General features: G+C 44.1%; 1 protein-coding gene across 1 annotated transcript in view; it reads right to left on the bottom strand.

The window, feature by feature from the left end:
• Positions 1-20937, bottom strand: part of GALNT5 (polypeptide N-acetylgalactosaminyltransferase 5) — a 34730-nt gene that overhangs the window by 5747 nt on the left and 8046 nt on the right. The window contains exons 2-9 of the mRNA XM_028746205.2: positions 16483-16649; positions 14616-14735; positions 13054-13189; positions 12004-12123; positions 11040-11157; positions 9880-10203; positions 6735-6815; positions 5118-5279 (exon numbers count right to left, since the gene is read on the bottom strand). Coding sequence (XP_028602038.2) covers positions 5118-5279; positions 6735-6815; positions 9880-10203; positions 11040-11157; positions 12004-12123; positions 13054-13189; positions 14616-14735; positions 16483-16649 — 1228 coding nt within the window. The remainder of the gene's footprint in view (positions 1-5117; positions 5280-6734; positions 6816-9879; positions 10204-11039; positions 11158-12003; positions 12124-13053; positions 13190-14615; positions 14736-16482; positions 16650-20937) is intronic.

Below are 20937 nucleotides of genomic sequence, written 5' to 3'. Positions count from 1 at the left end.
CTCAGATCTTTATAAAGGGGACAGGACAGGAGAACATGAGCCACTGTTTCCAGATTACCATCTCCACAGGTTGTTTCTCAGTTGGAATCTTTTGGTATCTGCCCTCAAGTACAGCAGAGGGCATCACATCCAATCTGGCCAGTGTGAAGGCACACCTGTATTTTGGGATAGTTAATTTATACATATATGGTGCCAGGGAATCAAACTGAGAAGGAGGGGGGGAGGCATACCAAGGACAGAAGTTCTTTATAATGGCCAGATTGTTCTGTTGCTCTAAATCCTTCAGACGCTGTCCAATTAGCCTTTTTGGTTTAATAAAGCCCGTCATGAGAAGCTGATGTGGGTGGAGTCCACAGGATAGGAGTTTTGTGCCCATGGAGTTCTGTGTTTTAGTGCAGAGGAAGCTACAGCCATTATCTGAAAGCAGAGACAGCAAGCACTACACTGATCAAAAAGCAAGGTAAACTGCTCTGTGGATTTGTCCAGAGCCGTTTCCTTTGGCTACCTTAGTGCAGAGTAACAAATCATAAAATGGTAATCTTGTTAACGAATTAATGACAAAGGCTCTTTTAGGGGAGGGAAAGCCTATAGTACAATGGACACACTCCACAATACGTTTTTAGCTGGGAAAGTTCTTTTCTATTTGATTTCTATCTAGCCATGAATATGGTTGATTGGGGGGGAAATGAGATGATGTCAATATGCCATCTTCAGTACATAGCTGTCTTAGCAATGACGGAATATACTTGAAGAGCTGACATTTGGTAGAAACCCAGGAAAAATTCCCATCATTTCAATCTTTGTATCTGCTCTCTCAAAAGACCGTTGTTTGCTTTCTGGAAAACGCCCTCTATAGATTCCAAAATGTCTACAGGTTCTATTCACTTCACTACTGTACTTAAGTAAATACAGTGGTACCCCGGGTTACAGACGATTCAGGTTACAGACTCCGCTAACCCAGGAAATAGTGCCTCAGGTTAAGAACTTTGCTTCAGGATAAAAACAGAAATTGTGCGGCGGTGGCACAGTGGCAGCGGGAGGCCCCATTAGCTAAAGTGGTGCTTCAGGTTAAGAATGGACCTCCAGAACAAATTAAGTTCTTAACCTGAGGTACCACTGTACAAAGCATTAAGGAACAACCCATTTAAGGAAAACTCGAGGCTAATATATCCTTTAGGAATAGCGCTGTAGTTGTGCCAACAAATGCACACTGGGATGTGACCGTATGCAGGCCACCAAAAGCCCATTCCTGGTTTTTGAGAGTGGAAGGGTTAAAAAAAAGTGCATCAAGTGGCTCTGGTTCTTAGTTTTCACACCTGCATTTAGATTTGCCATCTTCAACTCAGCTCTGTTGCATTGCCTGCTGTTTTGGAAGCCTAGGACCACAAAGCACCATCCACCGTGAAGTTGTCGTGTTCCAATGAAATCAATTTGAGCAGTTCCACCAGTGCTCTTGAACAGCCTCCATTCATTTCACACAAGGATGCCCATGCGGATTGCATGGGCGCTAATGTTTAGGGAAGTTTTAACTGTTTGATTCTATTTTTACTATTCTGCTGGGAGCCGCCCAGTGCGGCTAGAGAAACCCAGCCAGATGGACGGGTTATAAATAATGAATTATTACTATTACTATTAATGTGATGATAGTGGTGGGCAATTTTAAAAACCCAGTTCATGGACCCTCATGCAAGTGGGGCTTAGTGGTTGGAGTGTCGAGCTAGGACCTGGAAGGAAGACCAGGGTTCAAATGAGGTTCACTGGGTGACCTTGACCCAGGCATTGCCTCTTAGCCTAAGCTACGTCACAGGGTTGTTGTGGAGATTACAAGAGGAGGGGAGAATCCTTGGAGGGTCCAACCTCCTTCACTGGAGGTTTTTAAGCAGAGATTGGGTGGCCACCAGTTATGGATGCTTTGGTTCAGATACGTGTATTGCAGGGGGTTGGACTAGATGACCCCTCGGGGTCCCTCTCAACTCTGTGATTCCATTATTCTATGTATGCAGCCTTGGGAGTTCCTTGGGAGGAGAAGATGGGCTATAAATCAATCAATAAACTCCATGCATTGTTCCATGTGTATATATATATTCAGCTGCCAGATCTGGGCGAACATCACTGCACCGCACTGGCTCCACCCATGACATTCATGCATTGCACAGGACTTCTGAAAAAGAGCACCCATGCACATACAGCTGTGTGCATATAGAAATGTGGGAAGCAGTAAGTAGCCCTGTACAATCGGGAGTCCTGATCACCTGGAGGTGCCTATGCATGTACAATTGCAGAGTACCTGTGGCAGAACTGACGAACATAGGAGCTGTATGCTCAAATCCCCCTCTTTGTACTCCAACGTAAGCTGAAATGTACAAATGAGAACACCAAAAGCTTCCAAAAGGTACAGGTTTGCTTCCTGATTACCCCCAAAGAACAGGCTGTGCTGTGGCCGATTTTTATTCATTCTGAACAGTGCCGGTACAAGACGAGCCTGCAGAGGACAGCCCTTAGCTTTGTAGAAAATAAATCCATCTTTTGGTTTCAAGTGACGGCAATAACTTTAGGCTCCCACAGGGCCAGCCTGCCCTCCAAAGCTTTCATAAAAAAAACTAATCTGATCTTTTACCTTGGCGGATAAAATTGTACGGCTCAAACTTGCTGCTGGCTTAGTTTTGTACAGGTGCAATTGCCCGTATCCAATAGAAGAAGAAGAAGAAGAAGAAGAAGAAGAAGAAGAAGAAGAAGAAGAAGGGAAACACGACTTTCTATATTGTGGAAGGTCCAATCTGTTTTAAGGCCCAGAGTTCAGAGGTAGATCAAAGAATGTCAGTGCTACCTGACAAGCTATCTGGTAACTTAAATGGCTGGTCATTTTTCATATGCTTTTTCATGTCTTAGCCTAAAAAAGGGAGTATTTTCACTTTTTAGGAGGTTTTGAACCAAGATTGGCAAAGGAGGAACAGATGGAAAGAGTCACAATGTCAAGATCTTGTACAAGATTATCAATCAGCTCCTATAATTGCTATTCTTCCCTCTCAATAGCCCCCACCCAAAAGTCTTGAAAGGACCTGCTAAAAATCAGCTTCTTTCAGATAGGGAAAATCATTTTAATTTACCTTGGTCCTTTTTTTAAAAAAAAAAGCCTTTAGAATTATTTCTAGAAGCTATAGCTGAGGAGGCTGCAAACGATTTTGGTGTTCGTGTTTTAAATACAGTCATTAGATTGATTTTTGCACCAGGACAGTGTAGAGAATCTATTCTTTATCACTGCAAAGTGTTTCTATGATGTATGGAAGGAAGATCTGTGAGAAACTGAAATCACAGTACTTAGTAAGGCAAAGTTGAGGTCTTAAAATAGAAAACTACCCCCAGCACCCAGGGCAGTGTGAGGTTATTGCCTCAGGTGGCGTGGGGAGGGGGGGCAGTCCCCCAACCATTTCCCTTGAGTCCCTTAAACTAGCCTATTCTCTAAATTCTAAACTACCCAGCTGCCTCACCTGCAGCAGAGGATGTTGTTCCATTGCCAGTGTTGAAACAAGGGTTCTGCTGATGGAACTGGATTGCAGGGTGGTGGGTTGTGGACACAACAAAACACAGGGGGAGACACTGAATCCCACCCACTGAGATCAACATGACTTAAGTTAGTCACTTCAATGGGACTCCAGCACGACTCACTTATAGTCTGAATCCAACCTGCTATTTTTACAGCCACCTGGTTTCAGACCTTTGCCTCAAGACGTGTGCTGATTTTGCGACCCAAGGAAGCTTTTGGAGAAATCCCACAAATTCATTGGCCTGCACGTATGTCTCAGTGGAGAAACAGGACTTGGGGCTTAAGAAACGTACCTGCTTGAAAAAGTTCCAATGATTCCTTCTGTTCTCTCTCTCTCTCTCTCTTTCACACACTCACAAACCACACACACATATAAAGGTAAAGGTAAAGGACCCCTGGACGGTTAAGTCCAGTCAAAGGTGACTATGTGGTATGGCGCTCATCTTGCTTTCAGGCTGAGGGAGCTAGCTCTTGTTCACAGACAGCTTTCCAGGCCACGTCTGGCACAACGGAACACTGTGACGGAAACCAGAGTGCACAGAGACGCTGTTTAACTTCCCGCCGCAGTGGTACCTATTTATCTACTTGCACTGGCGTGCTTTCGAACTGCTAGGTTGGCAGGAGCTGGGACAGAGGAACGGGAGCTCACCCCGTCGTGGGGATTCGAACCGCCAACCTTCTGATCGGCAAGTCCAAGAGGCTCAGTGGTTTAGGCCACAGCGTGACCCTGTCTACGTTGATTTGTTTGTACGGCCTGGAAGTTTAAGTATGTAAGCTTGCTACATCCTGCGTGGTTGCATGATTGGAGCACAGGTGAGCAACCTGAGGGCCATATGCAGCCCTCAACTTAATTTCATATAGGTGGGGGGAGCCCAGAGGGGAAATTGAAGGGGGGGGGGAAGAGCTGAAATGAATGGAGTGATCAAAGGAGAGGAGGAAAGCCTTCTGCAAGTGGCAAATCTGGACAACTGACAAAAGCAATCCACACCCCTGCCTGTACCAGGCTACTAGGTGTAGAGGAAGGAGAGAATTGGTGTAAAAAGAGGGTGGGGGGGGGAAGGGCGTGTCCTGTCCACTTTTGGCTTCAGTCTTTCCCACTGCCACAATGTGCCACGGTTGATTGACCCTGGTGGACTGCAGCCCTTGACAGCCAAAAGGCCTGTCACCCCTGGCTTAAGCATGTTGGGCTAAGGACCAGAGAAACCCATGTTCAGCCAGAACGCTCACTCACTCAAACCATCATCTCTCAGCCTAACCTACCTCACAGGGCTGTTGTGAGGAGAGAATGGGTTGATAAAACGGAACTATGTGCACCACCCCGAACCCGTTGGAGGAAGGGCAGGATAAACATATGGAAATAACTAAAAAAATGCCCTTCGATTCATCAAATATAGCTAAAAGTTAACGCCTGCACAAACCCTTTCTCTACTTGAATGACGAATGCCTCTCACATGCCCCCATACAAATGGAAATGAGAGAAAAGGCTCCCTTTGTTTTGCACCGGTTCCAGTTTGGCCACAGCGAAGGAAGCTGGGAGGGAGGAGGAGGAGCCCTTTGCAAATGCTGCACTTACGAGTTCTGGATGAAAAGCCACCAGTGATTTATGCAACCATTTCAGGCTATTGTTTCGTTTATCGCAAGGGTGCAGGCCCAGTGTCCCTTCCGCATCAGTCACTGCTACACAGGAGTCTCCGTGCTGGATCAATCTCAGCCAAGTATAGTTGAACTTCTGGTTCTGCGCATGGGAAAGAATTAGTAGCAGGCAAAATTTCAGTGGTTGGTTATCACGCTCAATTTCAACCCTGCTTTCAGGTGCCGCTCGGAAGACACAACAGGCGTCCAATATCTGCACTTTCCAGAAACAGTTGAAGACCTTTTTGGATAAATGGGTGTCCACTTGTTAGGACTTTAAACTTATTTTAAACGTATTTGGTTTTTTTGTGTGTGTTTTAAACTGCTTTAAATTATTTTACATGTAGATCACCCAGTTTGGAAGGTGATTTGGTAAATAAATTTTAGTAATAGTAATATGCAGCTCCTTAAAATTTTATTCAGTAGCCAGTCATTTTAATGATTGTTCTGTAGTGCTTTTATTTTACATAGGTTTTTTTTTTACATTGCTGTACACCTTCCCGATGTTTTGTGAGAGGCTAGTATACAAGTATTTTTTAAAAAATAAATGACTAAAATTAGCCTTTCCAGTAGGCAGTTGAATCCCTCAGTATGCAAAATGCAGGCAATCTAAAGCAGCTTTCGAAATTCGCCATGTGCCAGGTGCCACTTGCAACCAGGTGAAGATGCCTGGGAAGCAGGATGGTGCCTGATGTCTCCGTCATCTGGAGGTGCATGCCTGGGGATCCTTGGATCTGAACTGTTTCCACACACTTGGAACACATCCTGCAGAATCCTATCCATTATATTTTATCTGCACAGTCAGAATGACTTTCACGAACCAAAAAGTCATATTGAAAAACACGACTTGCCCAAAAATGGCAACTAGGCGTTCCGTTTTGGTGATGGTAACCCTGGTTTATGAAGTTATTTTGCTGCCTGGCTTATATATCTTCTAACACGGACCTAAAGGCAACCTGTGAAGTGGGTAGAACTGCTGAGACTGTCCTCTACGATCCTGGGATAAACATCAGACTGCGGTTTCAACTAATTTTTAATATTGCAGTTTGATATTGTTGTTACCTGTATTTATGGGTGAAGGGTAGGCATGAAAGCCAGCCTTTGGTTTGGTGGGTGAAAAACGCGTCTCACCCGTGGCACTTCGCAGTGGTGTGAACGGGAAAAGGAACTGGATTGTTTGGAACAACCCATTAGTGCAAAAAGTAGTAACTAACCCCATGAAAATATTACATATCTTTTATACTTCCTGGAAGCTGCAGGAAATGGAGTGGGAATAATCTGGCTTCCAGAGGCCACTTATGTACCACTCGCCAGTGCCACTGGTTTGTGACTTCACTGGAAGTCACAAACTCCACTCCGTCATCTGTGCCTCTGGGTAAGTATAAAGGGCCTTCTTGCATCTCCCGATAGTGAGGGAAGCCTAGCTGTGAGCCCAGCACGAAGACTGTGCCCAGTATTAGCCTCCCAAGTTGAAATTTCAAAAAGGGCATTAAAGACAAGCAACCATATTGGGCCTCCAATATGAAAAAATGAACAGGAAGGCAATAAACAGTCTTACCTTGTTATTAACATCACATGTTTCAAAGGCCAGGCTAGATGTATTCACAGTGACGCATTTAGCCAGTGCTATGTTAATGATCTAAAATAAAACAAGCAAATTGAAGCAAAAGGTTAGAAATGTAATGTCAAAGTGGGCGAAAAGACCCTGAAGAAGGAATGTAGCATTTTTTTTTTTAAAAAAACCCCAATTCAATGTCTAGAGGTGGGCAATAGCCACTAGAGCTCCTCTACCCCATTTCTGACATTTGATGGGTATTTCGTAAGTTGAAACATAGTAACTGAAGGTGATCAATCAGATTGGGCTCACTTTTAATGAGTTGGCCTGAGCATCTGACGCTATTTTGACAGGTGTGTGACAACTAACAGGGAAAGAAAAAGAAAATTTAAAAGATGGCCTTTACTTTTTAACAACTTGGCAGCGCTTGTTTATTAAATTGTTAGCTGTCTTTGTTATCTCATTAAAAAGTTTAGGTGACATGCAAATTGATTCTAATCAGTTTCAAATTCTTGTGTTTGTGGACAGCCCTAAAATCAACCCTTTTTTCTGTTTTGGAAGTATGAAAACTTTCATTCTACTGATTCAAATGCTGTAATTCAGGTTTGTTTTCAGGCTGGAGGGAGCAACGATGACTTATCTCTATTTGCTGCAGCCCCCTATCAGCAAACCTAAGTCAGGGACAGGTAAAAAGAGCAATTCTCCACAGCTGACCTTATGCAGTCAATTGGGTTGCCCAACCCATCGTAATAGCAATCTTCCATCTTGAGATTATCTTGCCTAAGCAAGACTAATTTGCAGTTTTAAACAAAAATCTTCTGGGTTAATGATGTGCACTGTAATTTGTTAATGCAAAGGTCAAAAAAATAAATATAAATAAGTGGCTAAGCCCTCCTGCTGTCACCAGATCTCCGTTTGCTAATGGATTTGGGGGATGAGTGACTGATTGCATTTTGCAATTTTTACGGCCGTGTACTAAGTGGCCTATCAAGGATCTCTTTCCAACTCCCTCATCACAACACCTTCTCTCGCCCAGGGTCAGGGATGGGGAAACTGCAGGCTTCCAGATATTTGCTGGACTACAGCTTCCAGTATCCCTGACCATGGGTCATGATGCCTAGGGCTCAGAGTGCAGTAACATCTGGGAGCCCACAGGTTCCCATTTCTGCCCATGATGGCATAGAGCAGGGGTCTGCAACCTTTAAGACAAAAAGAGCCACTTGGACCCGTTTCCGAAGAAAGAAAAAACTGGGAGCCGCAAAACTCGTCATTATAAAAATAACCTTTTTGTCACTTTTTAAATATTTCTTTGTTTGACCCCTCAGAATTACTCCTTCTCATAGAAATAAACTTTAAATTAACAAGTTACCTTTTTTTTGTGTGTGTGTTCTTCACTCCCCTTCAAAACAGTGACCAGCGTACATGCCCCCTTTCAATGCAGTGACCAGCGTACATGCCCCTTACAATGTGGCGGGCGGGTGGGAAGGTGACGTTGGGACGGTGTGTGACTAACGCATGCAACCGCCCCCATGCGACGTCACAGCCAGTACAGCGCCCGCCACAGTGGGGAGTGTCGGGGCGCACAATGCGCCTCCTCCCCTCGCTAGTATCCGCCCCGGAGCCGCGGCAAAGGTGTAAAAGAGCCACATGTGGCTCCGGAGCCACGGGTTGCAGACCCCTGGCATAGAGCATGGCACTCTCTCACTTTCTCTGCACACCTGTAGAAATACACCTGTATTAGCCCTGTAGAAACAAGGAAAGGTCAGAGTTCTTGTGATTGCCAGGCACAGAAAAGCTCCTGCAACATCACAGGTCTGTGTCTGCTGTCATGGAATGAAAGGAGGGGACATCCCACGACAGGGGCAGAAGGAACACTGCAAATATGCATAAGGCGCAAAGCAGGAGTGGGGAATCTTTGACCCCGATAAAACTACAACTCCCATCAGCACCAGCAATGCAACTTTGATGCCCTCTCTCCTAATTACAGCTTATAAATTAGTACTGAAATTGGATGGTGGGCACAGAAAGTTCATCAGGATGCCGTATCACTGCTTTAGGGAAGAAAATTTTGGGTTTGGGATAAGGTACCAAAATGCCAATTTTATTCCAGAAACTGGAGGAAAATGGGATTCTACTGCACTCTAGTGGCTGCAAGCAAGAAGTCTGAGATCTGAGAGGAAGTTGAGCCTTGGTGATTTGAGTTAGGAATGTAAGAAGAAGAAGAAAAACAAACCAAACTAAGATGTTTTAAGCACCAATACTCTAGGGCAAATATCTAAAATGCCAGTTTGGTAGTATGAACAACTCTTCCTTCAGCTGCTAATCGTTACTGCAGGGTCTACCGACACTAGGCTGCTCCCAACATCTTCCCTTGGCTTCACCCAAAGCTCCTCCTCCCTGACAGATTCCAGTGCTTTAAATGGGCACAGCTACATCTCAGTTACAACAGCTGAATAGAACCTTCATCTTCAGAGGCCTCTGAAAAACTAGGTGCTGGGGACAAACAGCAGGGTCCAATGCCCTGCTCAAAAGCTTCTCAGAGGCATTTGGGTGGTCACTAGCGAATGCAGAATTCTGGACCAGATGCCTTAGCTCAGTTGGTTAGAGCATAGTGCTGAGAACGCCATGGCTGCAGGTTTGATCCCCGCATGGGGCAGCTGCTTATTCCTGCATTGCAAGGAGTTGGACTAGATGATCCTCAGGATCCCTTCCAACACTACAATTCTAAGATAAGTGAGTAGCTTCAGCTCACAAACCAAGCCCAAGGCGGAGAGGTGGGGTCTGGGCCCCAAACATCAACCCATTTAATATATTGCAACACATGCAAACTCCACCAGGATCTTTCCCCCCACATTAATTTCCCACTCATCCTTTGGACATGAATTCATCCCCCTCTGGTCCTCCAGATGTTGTTTGATTCCATCTCTCACCAGCTTCAGTCAACGTTGCCCATGGTCAGGGATGATGCAACTGTATTCCAACAACATCTGGAGGGCCAGATGTTCCTCAGCTCTGGGTTACCAAACACTGAGCGAAATCCATCGCAGGCAAATATCACACAGCAGCAAAATACATAAAATTTTAGACGATGATGTGCCAAGTTGACATTAGCCCAAGGGGCACATTGGAGTTGGGAAATTGAACATACCAGCCCACTAGCTTTAACAAGGGGGGCTTCTAAATCAGGGTAGACGTTCTCCAGGTACCATTTGAAGTTTTTGCACTGAAGCCTCTTCCTCAGTTCTCTCTGTTGAGTCAAATCCCCAACGTCCAGGTTCTTTTGGATGAGGTGATAACCATGTCCATAGAAGAGATCTTTGTATTCATCCAGCCAAACCTCTGCAACTCGGGCCAAATTCCGCTCCACCGTGGTAAGGCGGTCTTTAGGGAAGGAGTAGGGGTTGTCGTTCCTGAAAATGTGGCCCACTCTGGAACACGGGGTGATTTCTATTTCCCCTCCACACATCCAAACCTAGTGAAAAAGAGGTAGGATAACACTTCATGAGGCAACCACTGGCCAATGGATTCTGTCATGTAATATGCCTTAGGGTGCACCCGGATAGGGAAGGTTTAGCACAACTTGCTGTTGATAATTATGTAAGGGGATTCCACAGCACACCAGCTCAGTTCAGACAGCATGCCTAACCATAGTTTACAGTAAATGTGGCTTAAGATCCCAAACTACAGTTGGAGCTTCTGTATGTACAGGCAACCTGTGGTCTGTTTTTGTTTTATATCTGCTCAGCACTACAGTCTCCAGTTGCAATGGCCTTCAGAGGCACAGCAATGGCTGTTAACAATGGTTTGTCAATTCAGACGTCACACCAATGAGAGATAGCACAAATCATGGTTTGCAAATCCATTTCCCATTCTAATCTGCCACTGGATCACAACCCACAATCTATCAGTTCACGCAAAACATCAACCATGTTGAATGTTCCTTAACCATGGTTTCATATGTGGTATCTGACATGAGCCATTGTATTATTTAGTGCTTTTTGCCTAGGGTTTTATTTTAATCTATTTCATGAAAGCTATATTTTGTTAAAGGTGCATACATCTTACAAAGCACCTTCAAGTTTAAAATGTGATTGCTGGGGGGACGTGACGGAATAATATGTAAATATAACAGATACAATATACTGCTTGCCCTGATGCAGTCATTTTTGACCATTTATTTCTACTAAGGAGCATCTGAAACCACTATATATGCAGGACTGCTGCTGTAATATGACCATTAATATGATTATGAATGTGATGCAAATCAACTGGGGTGGGAGGAATACTGTTACAGTTAATGCAACATACCTTGAATGAGATCTCCATGTTTTCACCTCCCCAAACATCAAGGCCAGGATCATATGTCCCAAGTTCAAAAAAGTACTTCTTATCAATAGAAAATAACCCACCTGCCATCACAGGACACCTAGTAATTGAAACATAATTTAGGATTATACATTGTGCTTTAAAAGAAAATACAGATTTTGCAATTAAAGGGTGCCTACCACATGAATTTTAACAATGCTCCATGTGCTTACATCAGGGTTCCCTTTATGACTTCCAGGATGAGTTAGATCTGCTCGCCCCCACCCACAAAAACTTAGCAGCAGGCTCTGCCACTGTTTATAAACTCTAAAATATAATCTTGTTATATGATGGAAGTCTTGAATATGGTGTAGATGGCTTGCCTTACAAATGCACAGTTTGGGTGCAATTGCATCTAGCTAAACATAGCATTAGGTTCCTTGCACAGGTGGTAGTTTTAACATGTTTATAAACTGACATCTCCCTATTTATATGATGCATACTTTAAATAAATCAGGGGTAGCCAATGTAGGGCTCTCCAGATGTTGATGGACTATGACTCCTATCATCCCTGAACACCCTGGCTATGCTGGAGAGTTGCAGTTCAACAACATCTGGAGGTACCACGTTGGCCATTCCTGGTTTTCTAATCCAGGAAATTGTGGCTGAACTAAATCTTCAAACATCCCTGACCATGTTGGCTATGGGCTGATGGGAGTTGGGACTCCAACAACTCTGGTCTAGAGGCCCAGTGTTTACCCAAACTTGTTCTTTGTATGGGATCCTCATAGCTGAACTCGCTGTGTTTTAATGATGCTAGTTTGCACTCAGGAAAGAGTAGGGTTGCACACCCAACAAATGTTACCTATGTTTTGCAAACCTGAGTAATATACGCCTTTCTCCCAACTTGTGGGTTTAGTGCTTAAGGAGCAATTATGTCAACAAAATCTTAACAGCTGAAACTTACCTAATTATATCGGTGTCCTTAATCCCATTTTTCAAGATGACATCTGGAGGAATGGGCTTCCATCCAAAATTCATTGGCCATGTAAAAACACCACGCTGAAAGCTGTCCACGGTCATGTAGCTAAGGAATGGAAGTCACAACAGGAATTAACTTCAGAAACAAAAGCTGTGTCTGAAAAGGGTAACCGTAACATGAATGATATACTTTTAAAGGGGAGGGGCTGTTAATAGATCCCACGGATAACATTAAAACACACACTCTCACAAAATTATGAGCTTTTTAAACATGTGGTGAAATGTGTAACATCCTTTAAAAATAGTTTTTAAATTCTTGGTGTAACATCTTTTCCTGTTTGCAATTTATTTTTGAAACTGTCACAACCAGAAGATGCTTAAGAAGATAAAAGGTAGAAAGGATTGGTTCCAAAACGTAGAAGGGGAACCTGTGGTCTTCCAGATGTTGTTGGACTGGCACTGGCCATGTTGGCTAAGGGTGACGGGAACTGGAATCTAACAACATCTGTAAGGCTACAGGTTCCCCATCCCTGCCAAGAAAAATGATCCATGTGGTCCATTAATAGTCCACATGGATCATTAATAGACTATGAAGAATTGGATAGGAAGGATTTGAAACCTCCAGGATCAGAGATTCTCAGAGGACTGGAGTAAATATATGAATTATTTGAAAAGCAATTGCAATCAACAGATCACGCTAGTAGGATTGCAAGAAGTTTTTTAAGGAGGACTATGCGAAATATTGCAGAGAAAACTATGATAAGAATTATCAGTGATGGAGTATTAAATGTAATACTGAAAATAATGAAATGCAGATTATGTGAGAAAGACTGGAAAATCTTCAGATGCAGTTGATGGAAGTCCGAAACATTGTATAAGATAAGAAAGTACGTTATATGATTTTTGGAAATTGTTTGTAAAAATCAATAAAAATATTTTAAAAAAGAAAGGAAAATTATCCACGTGAATAAGTATTTTTCCCTGTGCATGGATTACCAAGGCGGGACCAGAACAAATATGGAGGCATCAAAATTACCTCATATCTTTGTCACTGATGACTTCAATAACAGGACAGGCAACTTTCTTCCTGTTCAAACGGATTCTGTCCAGGAGCGGCTCCAGCCATCCTACGTTACATTCCACATGAGAATCTAAGAATGTCAGTACGTCACCTAGAGAAGAAAATAAAAAGGAGCTAATTCCATTGCAGAAGGTGAAATGGAACAACTCTGGAAAGTTCTCACTCCAGGGAAAGGGAACCTGCAGCCTTCCGGATAATGCAGCAGTCCAACTCCCATAAGCCCCAGGTACCCTAAGTGAATGGCTCGAAAATATGGGGATTGTAGGCCAGCACAGTCTGAAAGCCCACAGGCTCCTCATCCATCGTACTTGATAGCCTCTTGTGAAAACATTGCTGGGTGTGTGCATGTGATAATAGTTTCTTGGTGTCCTATTGAAGAAAGAGATCTAGGAGAACATCCACACACAGCCAGGGACGACAATGCCCAACTCACTGTTTCTCAGCTTAAGTAAGAGTGCTTCCACGCAGCAGTTTTTTGTGGACTTGGTGCTGCTCATGCACACAAGTTTTGTGTAGCATCGACATGATGTCACCCTCATCATAATGACATCCTACTCACCCTCCCATTTCATCTGGGTTCTCCCCTTTTTTACTTATCAGATTTTCACACAGAAACAGCAAAGGGGAAATAACAGTCAACCAGTGCAGACAACAGTGAGATGGATGGACCAATGATGTGACTCACTATAACATAGCTTAAAATGTTGCTATCCCACGTCACCTGGAGAAACCTGGGATGCACCCAGGACCCCCTTCTCCCAATGCACCTTGTTTTCCCTCAGTGAGCTCTTCACATATCCCAGTTGTATTGTCTGTAGTGGTTTCATGACTCCTCGTAGGCTAAGATCACCTGTGTGACTGATTCAGGAAGCACTGTCCTCATTTTCAGTTAGTCTTGTTTGCCCCCTTCTCCCATGTCATCACCAGGGAACAATAATTTCTGTGATTTTAAAAGGTTTTTACATTAACCTGTTCATGCCCTGATTTCCAGTTGATACCAGAAAGGGGGGGATGCTGAAAGCACCAAATAAAGTTTTTTTTTATTTTATTAAATGAACGTTCTCACAGTTAAAGCGGTTTTTCGGGAAATGTTTTTAAAACATATTTTAACTCACTATTTTTTTGGGGGGGGGGGAATCGAAAGGAAGAGAATATTTGGTGCCACCTTTGTAGTACTACTGAATCTACATGACTGGTGTAGATGCCTTCTATTATTCTGATTTTCACTTTCAGAATTCATTTTTAAATTGTGTGGCGATGAGGTACAGTCCACTGAAGGTTAAGCATGCCTACATCCCAATGAATTAAAGCTATATTCTTACGCACTCTTTTCTGGGAGAGAGCCCCATTTAGCAGAATGGCACTTAACTTCTGATTGGACCCATTTAGTTCCACTGATGTCAGTGCAATGAGTCAAATTTCCACTGGATTGCTTCCAGTGACTTCTGTCTTTTTTTAAACAACAACAGCAGCAAATAACCAGCTGCACTTTGATGATAAAATGCAACTCTTCTTACCTTTGGCAATCTCTGCTCCCGCTAGTCTAGCTCGTATTAAACCATGCCTTTCCTTGAGATGAAGGATCCGGACTTTGGGAAACTGGGCCATGTACTGGTCTAGTTTGTCCTTGAGGTATGCTAAAACAGAACAGAAGAGAAGCAAGGAAATGGACCACAGATTCGTGCCTATGAGCAAGAAATAAAGAGGAACCAACCAGCCCTCAGCCACTGCCACTTGTTCAGATTGCTGGAGGAGAGACAGTGGAAAACGAACACTGGTTCCCTTCTTCTGACAGCCATGACAGGGACGGTGGACCCCCTTCCCCTGGCTCCCCACCCAACACTCACTTGCTGCCATGTTACCTTCATTACATATGAATTGTCGCCTCCCAAAAATACTTTGCTTTTTAAGCACTAATTGACACATTTCTTTCCTTTCCATAATCCTCCAAAAGTTAGCATTTCTTAAGCTGCATCCATAGTGCAACTACATAGCGGTTTCTCTCAAGCTGAGTGGAGAAGTGATAACTCACATAAGATTTCAGCTCAACGTTACAAGAAACATTTTAACATTAAGAACAGTGGACACCAGAACCATCAGCAGAGGGGTGGAACTGGGGCTCCTCCTCACCAGAGGTCTTCCAATAAGACTGGTCACCCATCTGCTGGGATGCTCTAGCTATGGATTCCTTGCATTGAGTAAGGGCATTGGATTGAGTGATGGACTCGCCATAAGGCCCCAGTAAGAGGCAGAATCAAATCTATGATCATCAGAAGAAACCACCCCACAGAACGGTGGGTCCTTGGTCTGTCCTCTTTCAGGCCAAATACACTTTCAGGATAAAGGACGTGGGTGGTGCTGTGGTCTAAACCACAGAGCCTAGGGCTTGCAGATCAGAAGGTCAGCAGTTCGAATCCCTGCGACGGGGTGAGCTCCCGTTGCTCGGACCCTGCTCCTGCCAACCTAGCAGTTCAAAAGCATGTCAAAGTGCAAGTAGATAAATAGGTACCGCTCTGGCGGGAAGGTAAACGGCGTTTCCATGTGCTGCTCTGGTTCGCCAGAAGCGGCTTAGTCATGCTGGCCACATGACCCGGAAGCTGTATGCCAGCTCCCTTGGCCAATAAAGCGAGACGAGCGCTGCAACCCCAGAGTTGTCCACAACTGGACCTAACGGTCAGGGGTCCTTACTTTCAGGATACCCGTACAGTCATACCTTGGATCTCAAATGCCTTGGTTCCAAAACAAATCGGCTCCCGAATGATTGAATCCTGGAAGTGAATGTTTCAGTTTTCAAACATTATTTTGGAAGCCGAATGTCCAACAGGGCTTCCGCGGCTTCTGATTGGCTGCAGGAACTTCCTGCAGCCAATCAGAAGCCGTGTGTTGGTTTCCAAACGTTTTGAAAGTTGAATGGACTTCCGGAATGGATTCCGTTCGACTTCCAAGGTACAACTGTATTCTAATTGTCTTTTTTTTTTTTTAATAGAAATAAAATGTCATCTATAGGAACCAAACCAAACAAAACCAAACCAGTTTGAGCTCACAAGGAAATGTAAGGCAACAGAATTTCACTAGAATATCACAACAACCACTTGTATTAAGTTACATTTGTTTTATTGTTTTTATCTTGGTATTTAGTGATAGTTTTACACATATTATTTTTTCATTGGGTTTGTGTATTTTAGTCATGGTTTATATATAATTGGATTGGTTTGAGTTTTGTTTTCTTCTTTGCGATTCTTTTGAGCAAATTTTCTAAATAAATAAACGGCAACCTTAAAAATGAAACAAAACAAAAAACCCGACAGCATTTTTAAAAGAGCAAAACAGCTTGGAAAACAGGACACTCAGTAAGCCGAAACACACTGGGAAACACCAACCAACCTTTTGTGCTGAAGTCATCCACCAGAATAACCTCTTTAATAAACTGAGGAGGGGAGCGGTTGAGGACACTGTGAACAGAGCGCAAGAGGGTGGACCACACTTCGTCAACAAAGCATATGATGATGCTGGTGGTGGGAAGGTTGTTGTGGACGAGAAGATCTCTACATCTGTAGCGAACAGAAACAGGCATAAATGGCACTGAAGCAGCGGACACACATGGGTAAAAGCACATGCAAAAAAGAATGGAGGGTTGGCGTTTCTAACAACTTGCCATAAAACATTTTACCGTATTTTTTGGTCTATAAGACTCACTTTTTCCCTCCTAAAAAGTAAGGGGAAATGTGTGTGCGTCTTATGGAGCGAATGCAGGCTGCGCAGCTATCCCAGAAGCCAGAACAGCAAGAGGGATTGCTGCTTTCACTGTGCAGTGATCCCTCTTGCTGTTCTGGCTTCTGAGATTCAGAATATTTTTTTTCTTATTTTCCTCCTCCAAAAACTAGGTTTGTCTTGTGGTCTGGTGCGTCTTATAGAGCGAAAAATACGGTACCTCAAGATTGCCTCACCCTTTATATACACGGTCGATCACTGTGCTCTGCAGAAGGGGGTCTCTTGCAGGCTCTGCCTTACCAGGAAGTCCATTCCATATGATATAGAAACAGGGCCTTTACCGTGGTTGCACCTACCGTTTGGAATCCCCTCCTCCCATTCCGTAATAGACAGCTGCTGCCTCTGCTGTCTTTTTGGAGCCTACAGATTGCCTTCCTCTTTCAACAAAGCCTTTATCACAGCCTGCATCTGCACTGGAACTGTTTCCCACTGTTTTTATGTATGGAAATGTTTGCAATTGTTTTCTGCTTCTCTTATTTTACGGTCGTAACTGTTTTTTTGATTGGTGATTTTATTGTTTCAACCTGCCTTGGCAACCCATGATAAAATCCAAATAAATGCTAGTGATGTTTTCAACCAAAAGGAACGAAGGGAACCAAGGAGCAAATTTCCATGTAACACTATGATGCTGGTCAGCACCGACATCAGGGGTTGAGCAGGCAAGAGAGGAAGTGGTTGTACTTTCCTGTCAGGAGCTAACATCAATAAAAATAGACTATGTTAATGAGTCTCCTTTTAATGGAGAGGAACTTCATAAGATACAGGGATTAGTTGCTATAATTCCTGATTTTTTTGCCACTCGGGCAGACTCGATCAAAACATCACCACCACCACCATCATCATTATCACCTAGACCAGTGGTACCCAATTAGCTACCGTATTTTTTGCTCTATAAGACACACTTTTCCCCTCCTAAAAAGTAAGGGGAAATGTGTGTGCGTCTTATGGAGCGAATACAGGCTGCGCAGCTTTCACTGAAGCCAAGAGAGCAAAAGGGATCAGTGCGCACCGATCCCTCTTGCTCTCCTGGCTTCACTTCACTGGAGAGGCACTGCGCAGCTTTCCCTCTCTGCGCAGCACCCCTTCAGCGAAGCAGGTGGAGAAATGGAGCCCCTTCCGTTTCTCCTCCCGCTTTGCTGGAGAGGCGCTGAGCAGAGAGGGAGTGAATATTTTTTTTCTTGTTCTACTCCTCTAAAAGTAGGTGCATCTTATGGTCGGGTGCGTCTTATAGAGCGAAAAATACGGTAAGTACTACAGAACCCCTGTTTTTCAATAGCCAAGCTATGTAGCCCCTAATGTTTGAAAAACTTGGTATCTCTGTAATAGCTCTTGTTATGTGAATGGTGTCAAGGACGCCCTGTGTGGGTTATGCGGACCCCCCTGGGGTCCACCGGCCACCAATTTGGAACCACTGATCTAGTCTACAGCCTGCGTTGCTGCTTCTCAGCTTCTGTGTTTAAGAGAGCTCAGAACAAGCAGGGTGGCCAACCTAGTCTTGAAAAACCAAGACGCACAAATGATTTTTCCAGAGCAGTAACTTTTTTTTTAATGGCTTGGCAAGTGCAGTGTGCTATAATGAACTGGAAGTCAGGAGAAGTGAAAGAGCAGATGTCCTGTGGGTTTTGCAGTATATGGAAGCCAGCTGTGGAGGGCGGCGTGTGTGTGAATAAGCTAACAAACAGAAAAAGCATCCAGTGGCTATTTAAAGAGAAAACCAATGCATGGCTTGCCTGCACTCCTGACATCCATCTCACTGCCTGATTGGCATTGCAACAGGCAACTGTTCATTATCTACCTGCACTGTGACAACTTATGGGCGACCAGCAAAAACATGGTAGATAAAAAGCACGTCTAAAAAGCTGTGGAGTTGTATGTGGCAGGGTGGAGTAGCAGATACAATATCAGGACCGGGAAAATATGAGTACATATCCTCCCTTAACCATAGATCTCACTGGCCGACTAGGGGACTTTTGGGGTAATACTTCCTCTCAAGAGTTTTTGAGGGCTGGGTAGAGAAATGCAGTGTTTGAAATTAGCCAGGCGCCAGGCGCATTTTATGCCTGACTACTGACCACTTGCGTCCAAGTGAAGATGCCTGGGTGCCAGGATGGCACCTGACATCACCAGCTGGAGGTGCATGCCTGGGGAGTTTTGGATCTTGGCTGTTTTCTCACACCACATCCCGTAGAATTCTATCAGTTATGTTTCATCTGCACCATCAGAACGAATTTCTGGAAGCGAAACGCTTTTTCTGTGCAGCCTGAGCAGGAGCAATGAAAAACATCATAGCTAATTGTTGTTGCTTGCCTTCACTTACTCCAGGCCACTGCCCTGCTCACAGTTGTGCCGAATATTCTTACATTTTGAATGGTCCGTGTCACCATTAAGAAAAAAAAGGTGTAGGAGTAGACAAATATATATGTGGACTGTCACTGGATAAAGTTCTCAAAGCTCTTAACCTAGCTCAAGGTTGTCATCTGAACTAGCCAGATGTTTAACTGATAATCAGTCAAAGACAGCCCACCGTTAAAAATAATTTTAAATAAGACTTTAGACCTTCTTGGCCAAAAATGACAGCTAGACATTTCATTTCTGGGAACTGCATCCTTGGTTTTAAGGAGCCATTTGGCACCTAGCTTGTGCATATGAGTTTCTAACACTGGAGAAATGGCATGCTTTGATACACACACCTTGGAGGCGGAACAGTAAACGAACGGTAATAACAGCAATGTGTAAAACATGCAGCACAGTTTTAAACACAAAAGAGCCCTTAGACCACCTCAAACACAGTCCCTGTTCTCCCAATGGCCAACCAGATGCCCACAGGAAGCTGACAGGTAGGAACTGAGCTCAGGAGCACTGCTCCCCTCTAGCGGTTTCCAGCGACTGCTTTTCAGAAAGATACTGTCTCCGATTGTGGCGGCAAAGCACAATGAACTGGACTAATCCTCTTTTAAAGTTGTCCAAGTTGGTCGCTATCACTGCCTCCTTGTGGGAGAGAGTTCTCTCCAGTTTAAGTGTGTACTTCGTGAGGAAGCAATTTCTTCCTGGAAGGTTCAAAATGGAACCTTTGTTAGGCCTAGGTACAATGGGCCAAGGGAAATGTAGTTCCCATAGCTCCTCACATGCCCAGGAGCCATGGGAACTACAAACCTATGGTCCCTTGAGTCTAGGATGTCAGCACTAAGGGACTGAAGGGAGCCCTTCTTCTGAATCTCTCCATTGCTGTCACAACCACTACAGTGGTACCTCGCAAGACGAATGCCTCGCAAGACAAAAAAACTCGCTAGACGAAAGGGTTTTTTGTTTTTTGAACTGCTTCGCAAGACGATTTTCCCTATGGGCTTGCTTCACAAGACGGAAACGTCTTGCAAGTTTGTTTCCTTTTTCTTAACACCGTTAATACAGTTGCAACTTGACTTCGAGGAGCAACTCATAGAACGCGGTGTGGTAGCCTTTTTTGAGGTTTTTAAAGACTTTGGTGATTTTTGAAGCTTTTCCAAAACTTTCCCGACACCGCACTTCGCAAGACGACAAAAATCGCAAGACGACAAAACTCGCGGAACGAATTAATTTCGTCTTGCGAGGCACCACTGTACGAGGAGGGGAGGGTGAAAAACCACGCACACAAAACAAATTTCAGAGTCTCATCTAATTACTGTACTTAAACTAACACTGGGGGCTCCTTAGAACAGAATGCAAGCTCAATACAGTACAGTGGTACCTCTGGTTGCGAACGGGATCTGTTCCGGAGGGCCCTTCGCAACCTGAAAAGAACGCAACCCGCATCTGTGCGTCTGCAGGTCATGATTTGCAGCTTCTGCGCTTGCGGTCATTTTGCGCATCTGCGCATGTGGCGAAACCTGGAAGTAACCCTTTCTGGTACTTCCGGGTCACCGCGGGATGCAACCTGAAAACTCACAATCTGAAGCAAACGAAACATGAGGTATGACTATATTCTGAAGTGATTTTCAGTTTGGAAACAGATACAAACAATCCTAGTTTTATTCCGGAAGAGGAGGAAAATAGATTTCTAGTGCACTCTAGTGGCTGCAGGCGGGATGTGTG

This window comes from Podarcis muralis, chromosome 1 (assembly GCF_964188315.1).
Source record: "Podarcis muralis chromosome 1, rPodMur119.hap1.1, whole genome shotgun sequence".
Lineage (NCBI taxonomy): Eukaryota > Metazoa > Chordata > Lepidosauria > Squamata > Lacertidae > Podarcis > Podarcis muralis.
The sequence above is the reverse complement of the archived record's forward strand: the minus strand, read 5'-3'. Positions and strand labels throughout refer to the sequence as shown.